At 29.5% G+C, this 18,227-nt stretch overlaps 1 protein-coding gene across 1 annotated transcript in view; it reads right to left on the bottom strand.

Moving 5' to 3' along the window:
* The window catches only part of LOC123012554 (katanin p80 WD40 repeat-containing subunit B1), a 31,041-nt gene that overhangs the window by 9,757 nt on the left and 3,057 nt on the right, over positions 1-18,227 (bottom strand). The window contains exons 3-7 of the mRNA XM_044410560.1: positions 13,498-13,780; positions 4,160-4,225; positions 3,529-4,115; positions 3,233-3,474; positions 3,108-3,182 (exon numbers count right to left, since the gene is read on the bottom strand). Coding sequence (XP_044266495.1) covers positions 3,108-3,182; positions 3,233-3,474; positions 3,529-4,115; positions 4,160-4,225; positions 13,498-13,780 — 1,253 coding nt within the window. The remainder of the gene's footprint in view (positions 1-3,107; positions 3,183-3,232; positions 3,475-3,528; positions 4,116-4,159; positions 4,226-13,497; positions 13,781-18,227) is intronic.

Raw genomic sequence — 18,227 nt, 5'->3', positions numbered from 1 at the left:
AAAAATCTTCTCTTTCACTAACATAAAAATTTTATGTAAGTACCTACATGTAAGTTATTTTACCTTGTTTCCTTTATTAAAAAAACTTTTATTCTTATTCATTTTGTAATTCTGTAGGCTGTAATAATAAATGTATTCTATTTCTTGATTCAATTTTAACGAGAATTGAGCTAATTTTTATTGAGTGAATGCAAAAAAATTAATAATTTTCCCACTGGTCCATCTCACCCGGATTTACCGTACAAAACAAATACTTTTTGCTCCAAAATCCGAATCAAAATTCCGACTTTTTCCTCATTTTTATAATTGAATAACGCAATCGATGCAAAGAAACTCATTACCGGAGTCAACTTTTTACTAGTTTTGCAATTACGTGACGTTTTGCTCCTTCACTTTCGAATTTTAAATGGAACATCCTGTATAAAACGGTCGTGTAAGCATCTCTTTTGTATTGTTTAGCTTAAACGGTTTGAGAAATTTCTTCAACAATTGACGTTTTCCCCGAAATGACACAAAAGTGAATAGATATCAATTTCGCACAACGAAAAAAAAATTAAAATAAAATCGTGCAATTAGTGATCACGTGTAGCGTGAAAACAAGAGGGCGGTTTGAAATTTATACGCCAGTTTTACGCAACAAGTCCCGAATTGGGCACTTCCTAAAACGAAGGGAAAAACGTCAGCTGGACATCGGAACATTTAAATGAGCGGAAATCGATCATTACCTAACGAATAGTTCACCTTCCTGAAAAAAACACGAACAGCTACGATTAAAACAAAATAATTAAGTCGAATTTAAGCGCACGAAACACGAACAGTTCCCACAACTTTTTTTATATTATTTTTTCAAAGAAATATTAATTTCATTGTTGCTCCGTGATGCTTTCTTTCTTTCACCGAAACTTTACGAATTTCAAGGGTTGATATACTTTCACACGCCTGTGCGTTTCGCAGAAGGTGATAATAAGCCGAAGATGATTATTGTTATTCGAGTGAAGATTATTATGGACTTGGTTATTGAATGTTTTCTTATGCGGCTATTCGACACGGAACTGGCTGCGGGTTCATTCGTAAAACCTTAATAAATTTTATTCATCGCTCTCTCATTGTCATTCCCATTACTACCATTTTCTTACAAATAAAAATACCAAATTTCACGCCATTGAGTCGCCTTTCAATGATTGGAACATTTTCCAAATCAGAAAATTTTACATCACAAGTGTAAAAAACTTAAAACCAGGTCAAAAACAAAAAATGGAGAATTGGATTTGAACTATCTATACAGAATGTAACGAAAAAATGGGACAAAGGGTAACCTGAGATGCCTCAAGTTAAAATAAAGCGATTTAACCCAACTTACCTCCATAGCAAGTTGCACAGTTTATTTTTAACTAACAACAACCCAAAAAAAAAAAAAAAACGAAAACCTAAAAATTTTTTTAAACAATTTTGAAAAGAATAATAAATGGTCACGTTCGAAATTTTGACACGGCTACTTAAATAATTTTTTTATTCTAAAACCAAGACACAAAACTTTTATAAGGTACAAGAATTGTTTCAAAATAATGTACCTTTCGAATAAAAAATAATTATTCCACTCGGTCTCCAATATGGCTTAAAATATTGTTGTTAATAAATAAGTGCTTTGCAATAACAACAAAACAAAGGAAATAACACCAAAACATGTTATTTTGATACCAAATTGTCTGTACCAAGTTTCATAAAAATCGATTGCCCATTAAAAAGCTATTAAAGAAAATCAAAAATATTTTAAACTTTGGGGCACTCTAACTTTTAAACGGTACAACTTGGTAAGTTAAATCCGTTTATTTTAACCTGGAAAATCTCAGGTTACTCTTTGTCCCCATTTTTTTGTTACACTCTGTATAAAAAATACAAAAAATAATCAAAAATGCATTTCCATTTAAACTGTGTATTGTAAAACGTTTCAAAAGGTTTGTTTGTTGCGTTTTATCAAAGACAAACATAACACATTATCTCAACCTCAAAATGGTACATATTTCTGATACACGCTGTATAATGAGTTTATAATAATAATTTTTGTACTCGCTCAAAAATACAGTGCGATCAAAAAGTATTTCTATCAAGTGGGCGTACTAGTTAAGGACGTATGTCGCTTGGAAGTTTGTAAAATTATTTTATAAAAATTAAAATATTGATCTAAACAAATTGAATTATTGTATGAAACGTCTTAAAACACCCTAAACTGAGATGTAGTTGGAGTTTATTCATACAAATCGTTCACCACGATTTGTTGTTACAGTTTTCAAAAAAATCTTCCGCAGACACATGTTTTAAATTTCTATGCTTGCTTAATAGATAAACTGTATTTATGTAGGTCGGAAAAATAGGAATTAAAATGGAAACAAAAGAAAAAACTGTAGAAATAGTAATTACACTTAAAAATTTTCGTTCTTGTGAAGTTCGGTATAGGCAACCAAATATACAGCTACGAGCATATCGTGTTGCGGCCACTATATTAAATTGAAGATGTCGAATTTTAAAATAAATTAAAGCCCAAACATGACACAAATTTGCTAAATGTATAATGTTATAAGAGCAATAACTTTTGTTCTTATGTAAAAACGTGACAATTTTTTTTATATTTTCTGTATTAAGAAGTTTTTTTTCCTAATATTTACTTCATATTTATAAATACGCCTATAAAAACCTAATAGTCATTTCCTTATTAATAAATAATTTTTAATTATTAATAACTTACACACACCGCAATTTCTTAATTAATATTTATAAAAAAAAACATTTCACCACCAAAAATCATAGCAAAAAGCTTAATAATTTAGAAGAAAAACAAAATCAGAATCCTTAGGACTGGGGAAGTTTTTTTGTTCTAAAAATTGTAATAAAAACAATTAATGGAATACGAAAAAAAGCATAACCACATCAAATAATACCTTTATCAAAAGCATTGTTACATTTTTTAAATGATTATTTTTAATTTCAATTTGCGAATCGTCATTCATTATGCAATCATATATACACATAAGTAGATGTTATGCAACCAAATATACACTCTAACAAAATAAAAACGCCAATTCTTCTCTAAAAATAAATAAAATACTTACGTTTCGAATTTGCTTTGAAGCAATTCTTGAATTTTAGGTAAAATCAGCACACACAAATCCAAATTCCACAAAGTACTAAAACAATAAAAATTAACTTTAAATCAAAATGTCATCCACCAACTTACTATTTACAATTAAAAACTCCTAACAAATCGACCAAAACGGCCAAATCACCCATCACAACTGCAGTCTCAGTCGCTGTCTTAATATCCTTACTTCTAAATTGGGCCAAAACCACTTTCAAACTCCTCTGACGAGTTACCAACATTGCCATCATCGGCTCATGACCTCTCATTAAAGCTCCTAAAACCTCCGCTTCGGACATGTCGGGTAGTTGTTGCTCAAAACCAAGCGTTCGATGATTTTTCTAAAAAAAAATATAATTACAAAACAAACAAACAAGCAAAAAAAATAAACAAACCGGAAGAAAATCGTCCAAGTCCAACCCTGCAGGCCTATCCATCGACATCGGTACAAACTCCACCTCCTCGGCCGGACTATCTGGTGAAAGTTTCGAACCAACAAACGCAACATCTTCAGGAGTCGGTGTGATGTAGGCTTTAACCGGTGCCACTTTTTCACTAAGTCTGGCGCTAGGGATTTTTGATACATTGGGTACACTAGAATTGCGAGAAGACCTCGAAAAAGAATTCTTCCTCGAGGAGGAATTCCTACTACTCTTGCTGATGTTAGCATCGGAGATACTATGTTTAATAATACTGTTCGATTTTGGGGCATTTTCAGGCACATCCTTGCAACTACTCTGTCGCTGAAGATAAAATCGCGGAGTGGTCAATTTATTTTTATTGATATTCGAGATGTTATTTTCGCGGTCTTGTTGCTTCGTCAGCCTGCTGACATACACTTGATCCAAATTCGACTTCGAACGGGAATACTGTGAAGATGTGAACGCAGGTGGTGGTGAATAACAATTGATGTTGTTGTCCAATGAGAGAGCCTCAAAGTTGTCGGTTGGAATTTCGGCCAGGATTTGGGGTTCTGTCGGGTCTAAAAACAAAATCAAATATTTTTCAAATTTCAAAAAAACTCACCCGAATAGTCATGTTCAGGTCTTTGGAACGGCTCAGGTTGTTCGAGAGGGGGCGGAGTCCGTGTCACTGCAAAAAAAACAATTACTCTAACAAAAATTTACTAAAAATCTCACCTTTCACGTGAAAATACAAGTGAAAAAGGTTTATAAGTAAGCCGTTGCAAAATTGATTCGACACGAATAAATACAAAAAGAAATATTAAACGCACGAGTGGTGATTTCAAATAAAAGACTTTTGTCAAAATTTCAGTAATTCGCCCGCAAAAACAGGAAACGAAATTCTTAATTTTATTTTCATTACTTAATTTTAAATGACAAAATATTAGATATCGTTAATAAAACAAAATATTATTACTACTACGTTTGTTATAGTATATTACAACCCAGGTGGGAAATATGACATGTTTTTCTGATACTAAAGTAGTGCTACACATGTTTTATGTAATTCTACATAAATTACTTCCCAACCAAGGAGTGCAATGACATACAGGGTGTCCCAGCGAGTTGAAGAAGTCCATTAGTGACCTTTAAATAGTGAAATTAAAAAAAATTGTATAGGACATTGATAGAAACTAATCTAGTACATCACCTAAAATTATTTTCAACCATACAGTATGTCCCAAAAATAAGTTACGATACAAACTTGTGTTTTTTTAAATGAAACACTATATGTTCCTTAGCGTTTTTGGATGTAGATGTTTATGAGAATGTTTTTAAGCTAAACTTTTATTGGTCGAGTTTGCTTAGTTTTAAAAATAAGACGGTTTTTTTGAAAAAAAAACATGCACTACATGTCCTATACAATTTTTTTTTAAACTTTACCATTTAAAGCTCACTATGGACTTGTTTCAACTCGTTGGGACACCCTATATAAAAGAAATTTTGCCAAGGAATGTGTGATTTAATTTAATTTTTTAATTTGATGTTAACATGAATTTATTATTTCTATCGACGGATATAACCTTTTAAAACAATGTTTTACGCTAAACTTTTATTAGTCGATTTTAAAAATGACTTTTTTTTTGACGAAAACATGCACTTTTTGAAAATTCATTACACAAAAACTAAAACAGTTAGAAGAATTTTTTTCTTACTTCTGCAAAGAAGAAAGTGCAGAATTTAAAGCTGTAGCAATTTTTTAGTGTTTTCCATTTGTAAAGATTAATAAATTAAGAAGTTTGTTAAAAGTTAAATAACTTAAAAATTTTTGATAAAACACCCTATTTTTTTATTTTTGCATCTAATAGATTGATAAATAGTCTATCTAAAAAAATAAACTTTTAATGTCTAGAATTGATAAATGAAAAGATATTTAAGATTTAATATTAATTGTAGCAACAATGTCTATCGTTGATTTATCCAGAGATTGTAAAAGTCGTTATAAATACTGAAATTCGAATTATTTTATTATAAAAATAAAGAATAATGAATTCAGTTTAACATAAATATAATTATTAAGTGATATTTCTTCCACCTCTTGTGCAACTGTACACTTTTTGGCTACTGAAACAATAGTATTTTTTTTTATTTTAAATATCTTTAAGTTAAATATCTTTAAATATCTTTTTAGTTATTGATTATAAACACCTAAAAGTAAATAATTTTGGAAATGCAACTTAATAATCTTTTATATGCAAAAACAATAAATAGGGCGTTCCATTTTTTTTTTATTATTGAACTTTTAACAAACGCCTCCATTTTTTTATCTTTGCAAATACAACACACTAACAAATTTTTACAACCTTATAGCTTGTACCTTCTTCTTGGCGGTAGTAAAAAAAAAATTCTAGATGTCTTAGTTTTTGTGTAATAAATTTTTAAAAAGTGCATGTTATAGTTAAGTTGTTAAGTTATAAAAGTTTAGCTTAAAAACATCGTCATAAAAATCTACATCCAAAAATGCTAAGAAACATATGGTGTTTCATTTAAAAAAACACAAGTTTGTATTGTAACTTATTTTTGAGACACGCTGTTGAATTATTTTAGGCTATGGACTAGATTAGTATCTATCAGCGTCCTATATAATTTTTTTTAAATTTTACCAATTAAAGGGCACTAATGGACTTTTTCAACTCGATGGGACATCCTGTATATCTCAAACTCAAAAAGATTAGAAATCGGCATATTACTATAGTGATTGCGAATAAAAAAAATTAACTCTACAAAAATATTAGACTTTGATAATGAAATAAAGTATTACTACTACGTTTCATATAGTATATTACAACCCAGCTGAGAAATTGTCATTTGTAAACTTTTGTTAAAATTTCAGTTTCAGGAAATCGCCCACAAAGACCGAAATTGCAGCCATCATCAAATAAATACAAAACGCTCCTTTCAGATCCTCCGAAGTCAAAGGAACGACTTCTTCGTTGTTCCTCAAACCGATATGTGAAGAAATATGAGGATGATGTACTTCACTTATCATTTTATACAAAACACCGTTTTCCCTCCATCTTTCAATATCCAAATTCAAGCTTTTCAAAAGTGGATGTCGTTTCCTCAAGACAAAAACACTCTTTCTTGGTTTCAAATAAATCAGTGATTTGATAATAGTCAACGAACTTTTGACTTGTTTCTCAATAATGTGCCACATTGTTTCATCAATTCCCACACTAATGTTTCTATGTTTAATTAAGATTTTGAATAAATCGTCGAGAAGTAGTTTCGGTGGTGCTTCTCGTAATTTACCACAAATTTTTATCCTTAAAACATCCGAATCGTTCACTTGTTTCAAACTTTCAATTGTTGTTCTTTTGGCATAAAGAGTCAAATTTGTGTCAAGCAATTGTTCAACAGTGTCAATACTGTCGTCAAAAACCGGCTCAGAAAGAATTGAACTTAATTTCGCCTTGTAAACAACACCAAAAATCAATGAAAACGCCCAGTTATTTTCGTTGAGTGTGATTTCCAAAATATTTGCGATGTCTTTTCGAAAAGCGTCCCCAAAAACCTAAATATTCGCCCCCAGTTTTGTTCACTGAAGTAACAAACAACAAAACACGCGAGAATTAAAACTGCTGTTGCGATTTTTAGTTTAGTATCGATGACATTGAAGACGACTTGTAACGATTTTTGGCTTTTTCTCGGAATTAGCCAAAAAATATCAGAGTTGTAAAAAATATTAGAAGTGTCCATTTCGGTCAAGAACTTCGCGCTTCTGAGCAAAAATATCGATTTTTCTCCGATTCAACAATTTTCCAAATAATTCAATTGTGCCGTTTTGGAGATATTTCGTCGTTTGCGTTTTAGACGCCATTTGATACGAGATTGAAAGATTCTTCACTTGGGCTAAAATTTCCAAAATTTCGACATAAAGTCCCGAATTGATGCTTTCAACAAATGGAAACGCATTGGATTTGTGCAAAATGAGAGCTTTGAGACGACAATTGGTGAAAATATCAGTTTCTTCCTTCTCAAATCGGGCACCGCAGGTGCCCAAATGCCTCAATCGTGAGTTTAACGACAAAAATGCCCACTCCATTGATAAATTTGCAAATTTTCAAACCGATCATGAGTCAAAATCGCAAAAGTGTGAATATCGTGAATGAGAAAAATCTCCGAAATTTCACTCAAATTGGCTCCTTTTTCAGCAACTACTAAATATTTCTGTCTTGATCCATTCCAGAAATCGTTATTTTTCAAATAATTGAAATGTTTCATGACCCCTTCTTGGGCTTTGACGAAAAAAACGACATTAGTCAAAGGACCATTTAAGACCATTTTAAAATTAGTATTTTTCACAAAAAAAATTTGCTTAAAATCATCGAAAAATAAACGATACCACCACCACCATCAAAATATTGTTCTACCACTTGATTTATACAATTATGTTCGTGTTTTTGTGGCAACAATTTACTTCTGGTGTTGGCACAAGACACCATCGTCAAATTTAAAACCACAAAAAGTCGTCCAATCATCATTTCTTTGTTCTACTGCAATGCGGCGGTGCTCTTGTTTATATGGTGAGAGAACAAGCTAACAATTTAAAAAAAAAAAAATAAAACGGTTTTTTTTGTCGTTAAAAGTGTCTGATTGGATTTTAATCAGAGGTTTCGTCAACCTTGGAAATTGTCGAGTAATTTAATAATTGAAATGGTGAGTGGTTTGAAAAATGTACGCCAAATGCATTTTTTGCATAATTTCATGCGCGTTGTTACGCTCTGCACGTACGGAATTTCCTGGATTCGAATACGGAAAGAAATGGTCGAGGCTTAGCCCTTGTTTTAATAATTATTTCAATAAAGAAATTTAAAACAGCTTTTTTCTATCAAAATGTTTGTTTTTATTTTTATAATCATTTAAAATTATAAAAAAATAATTTGTCATTTAAGGCAAAAATATTAGATTTAAAATAAAATAAAATAAAATGTTATTACTTCTACCTTTGATATAGTTTATTACAACCCAGCTGGGAAAATTCTTCTTGGTCCATGAAAATGAAATGAAATAAGGCGGATTAAAAATCAAAAATTTCTAAGTACACGTTTTTATTTTAAATTGAAATAAGAGATCCTAATTAAACATAAAAAAATACAAATTAACTCACAAAAGTAACAAAAAAAAATTTTTTTAATACTTTTTATTGTTACAAATTTAAACAGGAGATAGAATATTCATTTTTAAAACAAAAGTTTTCTATGAACATACAGGGTGAATATAAAGTATGGAACCAAGCGGTTTTATTTTTAATCATTTGCCTCCGGAAAATAATAATTAATATAAATTAAAGTAATATAAAAAATGTGATCGTAATTTCAGAACGAAATTTTGTTTTGTTTTTGATCTATGCGTTTTTTTTTTGTCAAAATTGCAATTTATGTGAAAAAATTTTTTTGAAAAAATTAAAAATAAAGCAGATCGTTGTAATCCTTAGAGTATAGCTTTTATGAGAAAAATTATTTTATAGTGGATTGCCATTTAAAAAAATTAATTTTTTTGTAGAACTCAAAAATAATAAAAAAATTTCGAAAAATTTTATTCTTGTTAAATCATCACATTTTTATAGTACTTTAGCACTCATCAATTAGTTTTTTCAAAAAATAAATAGTTTAAGCAAAAAACGTTTGGTTTCATACTTTTTATTCACCTGGTATATCGAAAAATGCTACGCAAGGGGTGCGTCTTTTAATAGGTTTTTTTCAATATTTCCGAAATCATTTTAGAAAAAAAAAATCAAAATTAACTTTTATACACCTAAACAAGTACAAAAATAAAATGTTGAAATTTTTAATTAGGGGCTTCCTAAACTAGATGAAATTAGGGTAAAAATTTATTCTACCTATTTTGCCTGTGGTTTCTTGCCACTTTCAGCAACAAAATTTCATAGTTTTTTATAAAAAAAAAGGTGTTTTGTGTTTTTCCGATACAAATTACGGATTTTTAGTAAAAATCGGTTTAAAAATTTATGTTACAGTCCATAAACAGCATAAAAATTAAAAATCAAATTTGTTTTACCGTTTAGGACGCCCCTGATTAAAAATTTTGTTATTTGACATTTGTTTAGGTGTACATATAAAGGTACCAAATTTTGTAATTTTATCTATTCTGAAATATTAGGAAAAACTCTTTAAAAAACGTACCTTTTTTAGGGGGTCTAACTCCCTTTCATAGCATTTTTCGAAACACTTTTGTCTTAAAATTAAATATTCTATCAAGTATTAAAATTTGTACCTAACAATAAAAATGAAACACTGTATAAATAACACATGAAAAATTAATTCACAAAAATTTAAAATTAAGTCACTAAAATAACAAAAAAACTAAATTTTCAACACTTATAACAGTATATAACAAAGTGCTCAGTATTCTGGGGGGGGGAAGGTTTGAACCCCCTAATCCCCCCCCTTGGGTACGGCCCTGTATTATTATAGTAATAATTGCAAATAATAAAATGTCTACTTTCCCTTGTCAATAACAAAGGTTTTCGTTGTTTATTCTAAATATGTATCAATAAAAAAAATCACAAGACAATTAATCCATTGATCTATTAATTCCAGATAGGAGCGCAAACAATCCACTTTAATCTATTTATAATCGTAATGTCCTGTCATCGATTCAATTCTCCTAAAATAAGGCAAAAAAACGCTTCATTCCGACCGGATAAAAATAAAATCGTTTTGTTTTGTTTTTCATCGTGCTGTTATTTATAATGAGAGCGCATTCTCTCGGTGTTAATCAAGCCGAAAAACGAGGAGAAAAAATATCGTCACCGCATTATTTATAACAGTACTCGTTTTCCGGAAGAAGTAAATTCCGCCACGACAGATGGCGTTGTCTTATTTGACACACGCCACACTAGATGTGAGGATATTCGTGCGCCACTCCGGGGCATTGTTCCACCAAAACAATAGAGTTTATTCACACGTGTGCTATCTCTATCCTAAACGAAAAGAAAAAAATATATAAACGAATCGCGACGGCATGCGTGTGAGAAAAGCCAAACATGTTACTATTATTTTGTTGTTACGGAATTGAGGAGAAAGCAAGGAAAGTCACAAGTTTTTGGGATTTTTAGCGATTTTGTGAGAGTTGAGACACCGACACTTTCGTGCGAATTTTATCTATTTACACCTGCGTGATTCATTAAAAATTATAAAATTAAATACATATTTGTTCAATTGTGTTTAAAACGCTAAATTTTATTAGCTATTTAATGAATAAACATTCATGTAAAATATTATTTGTTTATTGTAAGATAGCATTCTAAATTTAAAACATTACTCTACACAATAGGTAAGTTTTTTTTTTTGAAATGAGACAAAATAAACACGTTTTAACAACCAAAACAATAAAATTAAAAAATAATAAAAAACAACAAAACAAAAACATTCATAAAAAACACATGCATGACGTGCAAAGCTATTAATTATTATTAATTAATGTTCTTGTGATAAAATTACATAATTAGATCAGAAAAAATAAATAAAAAAGTCATAATTTCTCAGCTAAAAAATAGCACACGATTTATATTTAGTGTTTTTTATTTCAGACGTTTTCAAATGCTTTGAAGGTTCATCAAGAAACTTTCAATATCGTACAAATACTCAATTTTATTAGATATTGTCGTATCAACAAGAAATCACTCCCTAAGATTTAGGGATATTCATGAATAGGTTTCCAAAAATTTGGTTAGGTTGGTTTTTGGTGACAAACAAAAGATATCGTAACCAGTGTCAAAATTTAGGTTAAGTCACCTGTCAGCTTATATGGATAACTTTATTGATAGTTGACATCAGGTTGACAGAAAACGTCAACCGTCAACTACAAGGGGTAACCAACCCTGAGCATTCAAAATTACTTCTGAAAATTCTAGTTACAAACAACATGAAAAACATAATTTTCCTAAAAGTTCAAATCCTAGGTGGTAATTTCTTGTTGACAAATCTGTAAATTGTAACTATTAAAAAAAAAAACAAAAAATAAAAAAGTCTAAAATTTTGATCATATTACCTGCTTTTTCGACGGTTATTAATAAAAAACTGAAATATTTGACGCAAAAAAACATAACAAACAAAAAAAAAAACGTTTTCGAGTAGTTTGTAGTTTTTCAAGTTTTTTTGATTATCATTCTGTTCTGTTCTGGCGTACCCTGTATTAGGAAAAAAGACAAAAAAACTAATTTCTCAATAAAAAAATATAAATATACCATTTATATTTAGTGTCTATTATTTTAGACGTTTTCAAATGCTTTCTAGGTTCATCAAAAAACTTTCAATATCGTAAAAATACTCAATTTTATTGGATAAGTTTTGATTATTAAAAAAATCATAAAATAAAAAAAAGTCTAAAATTTTGATCATATTAACGGCGTTTTCGACTGTTATTAATAAAAATTAAAACTAAAATATTTGATGCAAAAAAAAACATAAATAAAACGTTTTCAAATACTCCAAACTTTTAAAGTTTTTTACCTCTAAATTAAACACTTGGAAAAAGCAAAAAATACCATTTTTGGTCAAATTTGTTAAATTTTCAGTTTGTTTTTAACGAAAATTTTCGAAATAATTGCGTTACAAAACATTCAAAAATTGTAAAAATATAACAAAATTTTCAACTTATTAATTTGTTGATTTTTTGGTTGTTTTAGCAAAATCTCGCAAAAACCTGAGTTTTGGTACCAATCCGATCAAATTTTGTATTTTCTGGGGTTATTTTTGCCTTAATTGTGATAAAAAAACTACTTAAACAGAGCGAAATTAAAAAATATATATATCAATTTCAATTTAATTTTGTAATTTATCAGCTTGTTTAAACAAAATTTTTCAAAAAATTTTTAGTTTGGTTTTATTTTAATTATATGGTTATAAACACTCGGAAAAAGCAAAAAACACCATTTTTGACAAAAATTGTTGAATATTCGGCTTATTTTTAACAAAATTTTACAAAGAAAATGTAGTAGAATGTTCAAAAATTGCGAAAATAATATAATTTTCGATTTATACTGTTGACTTTTTAGGTGTTTTAGCAAAATTTTACAAGAAATCTGAGATTTTAGTACAAAAACTTGCTTAAAAGCATTTTCGGGCAAATTTTGTGTTTTCTCAGCTTATTTTTGACTCAATTTTGCACAAAAGCTAGTTAAATCGAGCAAAATAAACAAAATAACATCAATTTCAATTTATTATTCTAAATATCATTAAAAAACGAAAAACGTTCAGTGTCAAAAATTAATATACTCAAAATTTTCTTGAATAAGTTTTGATTATAGGTAAAAGATATAAAAAGTGAAAAAAAACCCAAATTTTTGAATAAATTAATCGCTTTTTCGACGGTCTTTAGTAGAAAAACTTACATACATATTTAATGCAAAAACAAAAAAATATAAGTTTCTCAAAATAAAATTTTCCTGACAATCACCAAAAAAGTAATTTCTTTTCAGTATCAATTTATTTTTAGTAAAAGACAATTTCTAATCTTATTTTTCTCTGCAAAAAAAACCTAAAAAATTCTCAATTCCTGATACTGCTCGTGTCATAGGTTCAGGAAACTGTTATCATGAAACACTAAATAAAGATAAAAAAGTAAAAGCGGCCCACATACCTACATAAACCACACGTAAAAAACAATAAAGCAAGTCTTACATAAAAAAATCGCCAAAAGCAACAGCAATTAAATTGTAGGAAAGCTACACCAAAATAATTAGATACATTGTATTAAAGTTTGAGAAAATAAGTACCAACACGCAAACAAATGGTAATTAGCGACATGTGCGTTACTTCATTTGTATTTTTAACTCGTCAAAAACAATCATAATCGTCCGAACTTGACCCAGATCACTCTTTCAACCTGAACATATGTTTTTTTTTTCTACAAGGTAAAATAAAAAAAATGACTCACATCCTCGCCCTTTAAAAATCTCGTTATAATCCGTCAAATTCGTCACTTCGGCCGTTGATTCCTCCTCCGGATCGGTCCCCGAGGTGCTTTCTTCTATCGTTTTGACGTCCAGTGATCGATTTTTCAAACTGACCGGTCGTTCCGCTTTCGAAAAACTCTTCCTGATACTCTGGTTGGGCGTGAAAGGACTCGGGGGAGTTTCAGCTGAAGAACTCAAAGGATGGACTTTGTTCAAGTCGACGACGTAGACCTGGACGTTGGTCAAGTGGAAGGAAGCGCCGACCTGGAAGAAAACACGTGGTAAGACACCTACAGGTGACCTCTGGGGAATTTCCCGAGGAGGCGTGAGCATTTAGAAACTGTTTCTAGAAAATTGTTCTCTTCTCACAAAAATATTACAGAAAAAAGAAAAATTTTCGCATTATCGTATTAACAAAAATGTCCTTCAGATTTACTCAAGAAAGAAAGCGTTAATTAACACTAATAGTAACACAAACAAATCATCAACATGATTGATATTTAGAAACAGTTGTAGTTTTTAATCACAAGAAAAATGGTACCTACTTCACTAAAAATAGCTGAAATCTGGTACAAATTGCTAGAAAAACTCTACAAACCAAAAATAAAATGTCAGTGTAGAATCGTAAATCATAAAATTAACTCATTAATGTATCAGTTGTTATAATCCCAAGTGCTGTTACATTTTAATATGATTTATTGTAGTTATAATTTCCCTTCATTTCCGTTCACCTCAGCGTGTGGGTTGGATATAAAATTAAAACAAATCTTTATTCAACGAAGACTTTTATTTATGCAATGATTACAGCTCGGTTATGCACTCACTATCACTTTGAAATGCTCTCGCAATTCCCATTATGATGAATCGCCGTTTAACATACGAGTTAATAAATTTGACATCAAAAACCAAGTAAGAATACAATTATAATTTTTTGACCTCGACAACTAAGATCCTAACAGAAAGTAAGTTTTTCCACCCTAATTTTAGAAGGGAAAGTGGGAACTAAAAATTTTACTTCCCTTATCTGTCAAAATTACTAACCTCTCAGCAAAATAAAAATGTTATTATATTAAAAGAAATTGTTAGTTTTGAAGATTTTCTTGTTGAATCGTAGGAAAAATTATACAGGGTGAATATAAAGTATGGAACCAAGTGTTTTTTTTAATCATTTGTCTCCAGAAAATAGTAATTAATATAAAATTAAAGTAATATAAAAAATCGTATTTTGAGAAAATTGCAATTTATGTAACTTTTTTTTTAAAACATTAAATATAAAGTAGATAGTTGTAATCCTTAGATCATAACCTTCATAAGAAAAATAGAAAAATAGTGGGTTGCCATTTAAAAAAAATAAAAATTTTGTAGAACTTAAAAACAGAAAATTTCGAAATATTTTATTCTTGATAAAACATCACATTTTTATAGTACTTTATCATCCATCAATTAGTTTTTCCAAAAAATAAATGGTTTAAGCAAAAAATGTTTGGTTCCATATTTTTTATTTTCCTGGTATAAGTTTTAGAAGCTTGGGAAAGATTTCTGTTCAATGTTATTTGTGGCTTTTATTGGCAAAATTTTTGTACCTTTACTAAATAATTGTAAAAAACATATACAAGATCATCAGTATCATTATTTAAATAGACATAAAAAAATGTCAAATGTCAAAAAATAAATGTCAAAATTTTTTGACACAGAATTTTTTAAACATTTTTTTATGTTCCCGGTATCTTTCTTACCTTACTTGAAAATTTTTTTTGTGGCGCGAGTTCTGGCGCACCTATTTTTTTTTTTTCAGATAATAAAAAAATGATTTTCTATCAAACGACACAAATTTTTAAACTAAAATAAAATTTTTTACTGCTTTTTTTTGAGAAAATGCAGCGAAAAGTGATACAAAAAATTATACTTTACCAAACTTTATTATGAGAATGTTTTTTTATTAGATTGGTTCCATACTTTTTATTCACCTGGTATGTATTACACTGGAGGAAAGTGTCTTTTCCTCCCTAGATGGTTACTGCCCTTGTAATACAAATAACTATTACACATTTTTGACAGTTACGGTTTCTCTTGTTGTCAAGTTTACCGCGAAAAATAACACAAAATTTTTAGACTTTCAGAGATCACAAAAAAGAGAAAATACGGTATTCATTTATCTATTCAATGTTCAAAAATAAACATATTTTTTTAGTAAAATTTTGTTCAACACCATCTTGCGGTGAAAATAGTAAATGCATAGACCTGTCATATCTTTAATCAGATTTGGTAAAGCACTCAGCTTCGCTTCGTGCTTCACGATACATAAAATTAAAACTTCACGATAATAGCGGCCTTCATAAAATAACAAAGTGTTAAATACAAATGAATGAAACTCATTAGACTAGCTCAACTTTATTTGGACAGAACATTCCTTTGCGACTAAGATGGCTAGCGTTTCCTCAATTGTTATCAAAAATGTCCTCGATGAGTCACAATAGCATTTTTTTTCAAAAATTAATCTTTATTAATTTATCAAATTAAATCAGCAATGTCACCTTGATAATTAAAACAAAAACACAAATTTATTTCAATGTTAAATTAGCATGGAAGATTTTATCAAGATCAAGAGATATAATTTAGTTAAGTTTATACTAATTGAAACAAAATACTTGAATTTTACAAAAGTGGATCGATTCAATGAAATAAATCACGATACTAATCTCTTTCAATGCGAATTTAGGTTGCCTTATAAACCAATAGACTGTAAACGGAATGTTATACAATTGTTATGGTAATTACATTTATGACATGCAACGGGTCAGGATGTTGCTAATTCGACCTCTACTACGAAAAAAATCTGGACAAAATCCAAGAAAATTAACGCATGAATTAAATATGAGACTGGAACCGGGTCATAACCCCTTTTCGACTCGAAAATTTCAATCAACAACAATGATAATTAAAACACCTGATGAAAAATTTATTTTTTTGAAGATGTGAACATTTATAGTCGTGTCAGGTTTCTTGAAATATTCATGTGCAAGCGTGGGTTTAAAAAATTTGCATAGAAATATTTAATATGGGAAAAATATGCCACAAACAAAAATCGACACTCTTAGAGTGACATTAATACATAATAATAAAATATCATTAAAGTGCAATAAAACGTTACAGTTTTGCATATTTTACTACCCAAGAAATCCTCACCAATCTTAGAAAACCACCGGAAATTCTAAAGACTCTTTGTCTCATTAATTAAATTCACTTAAAACATTTAATTTCTTTAATTTAAAGTGAAAAAAATCAATTCTAAAAAGCAACTGTTTATTTTACTCTTAATTATTTATAAACAAACTACAACTTTGTAAACTGTTCTCTAGTATAAAAAACCGAATATTTTTGCATTTTAAAACATTAGAAGTAATTGTATTTAGTTTTTGAGGATTTTTCTTGTCATAAACTCGTGACATGACATTTCCAAACCCTTCCGGTGACTCTACAAAATCTCCCCCAATTTTCGTTTTTTGACCTCACATAACCTCTCCATCGATCGTGCACTCTTCATTCTTCCTTTCATGAAGATAATTACTTTCGTTTTCAACAAATCGTCCAATTTTCACGTCGTTCACCTTTAGTGTTTATTTCGAGCAGCATGACTTTTTCCTGATCTATTCATTGTCTTTACAAAAAAAAAAGTGATAACTTTTAAAAACAACTTTCTCGATGATTTTCTCGACCGGTTCTTCATTTTCTAAATCCTTCGAAAATATATTAGAAATCACGCGCGATTTGTGATAATCAGAAAAAATCACAATCGCGGTCTTGACCGACTTTTCCAATTGTGTTAAAACAAAGTCTCGACGAAATTTCTTAATTTTTTGATTGAAAAATGACAAAATACAGAAGCTGTCGTCTGTGATAAAAGTTTTTATTAATTTTTCAGACAATTTAGAAATTTCTAATATTCTTAAAAAAATAATTATTATTATAGTGCAAGATTAGTCATTTGTGAACTTGGCCGCGTTGACTGACACAAACGACAAAATCCTGTTGTGTGCGTCATTATTTGTACTAGAAACTGTTACACTGTAGTCAAAAAAATTGTTAATTAATAATATTATTTGCATGAAGATAATTAAGAAGCTGGAAGAGATTTCGAGGACGTGAGTTTGTTAGCTTAGATTACAAATTTCCTGCTTTAGAAAATGGATACGGCATAATTCTGCAATGCTAATGTTTTGAAATAAATATTGAATTAGTATGACGTGAAACGACATTTTTACAACAAAAAGAAGTCGAGGCGAAATAACAATTTAAAACAAAAAAGAACAAAGCAACATTAGTGATTACTAAAGACCCGGTAGGTCGTCCATAAAACAGTAAATACCACTGTTTGTCTACCGTTATGATTACTCAGTCCCAACTCATTCAAATTACCAATTTGTAAGAAAAACAAAACCATCAAATTCAAACTCAATTAACGACGCACACAATCGAAAAAAATCCCCATAAATAGAGCAAAACAACGCGCCCCCATCAAACTCATTATCTATCCTTAAATAGCCAAACCATTAACACACACGGACGGATATGGAAATGTTTAAAGTCATGCAAAACAACGTTGCCAGCTCCAAAAAAAAATTACCAGATCAGAGTTGAAAAGTTTCAATTTTCACCAGATTGAACATTACAATAAAATAAAAATTGAAGCCCAAGAATTAAGTACAAATTT

The sequence above is a fragment of the Tribolium madens genome, unplaced genomic scaffold, assembly GCF_015345945.1.
Source record: "Tribolium madens isolate multiple individuals breed KSU strain unplaced genomic scaffold, Tmad_KSU_1.1 Scaffold_96;HRSCAF=242;Tcas5.2_LG5, whole genome shotgun sequence".
Lineage (NCBI taxonomy): Eukaryota > Metazoa > Arthropoda > Insecta > Coleoptera > Tenebrionidae > Tribolium > Tribolium madens.
The sequence above is the reverse complement of the archived record's forward strand: the minus strand, read 5'-3'. Positions and strand labels throughout refer to the sequence as shown.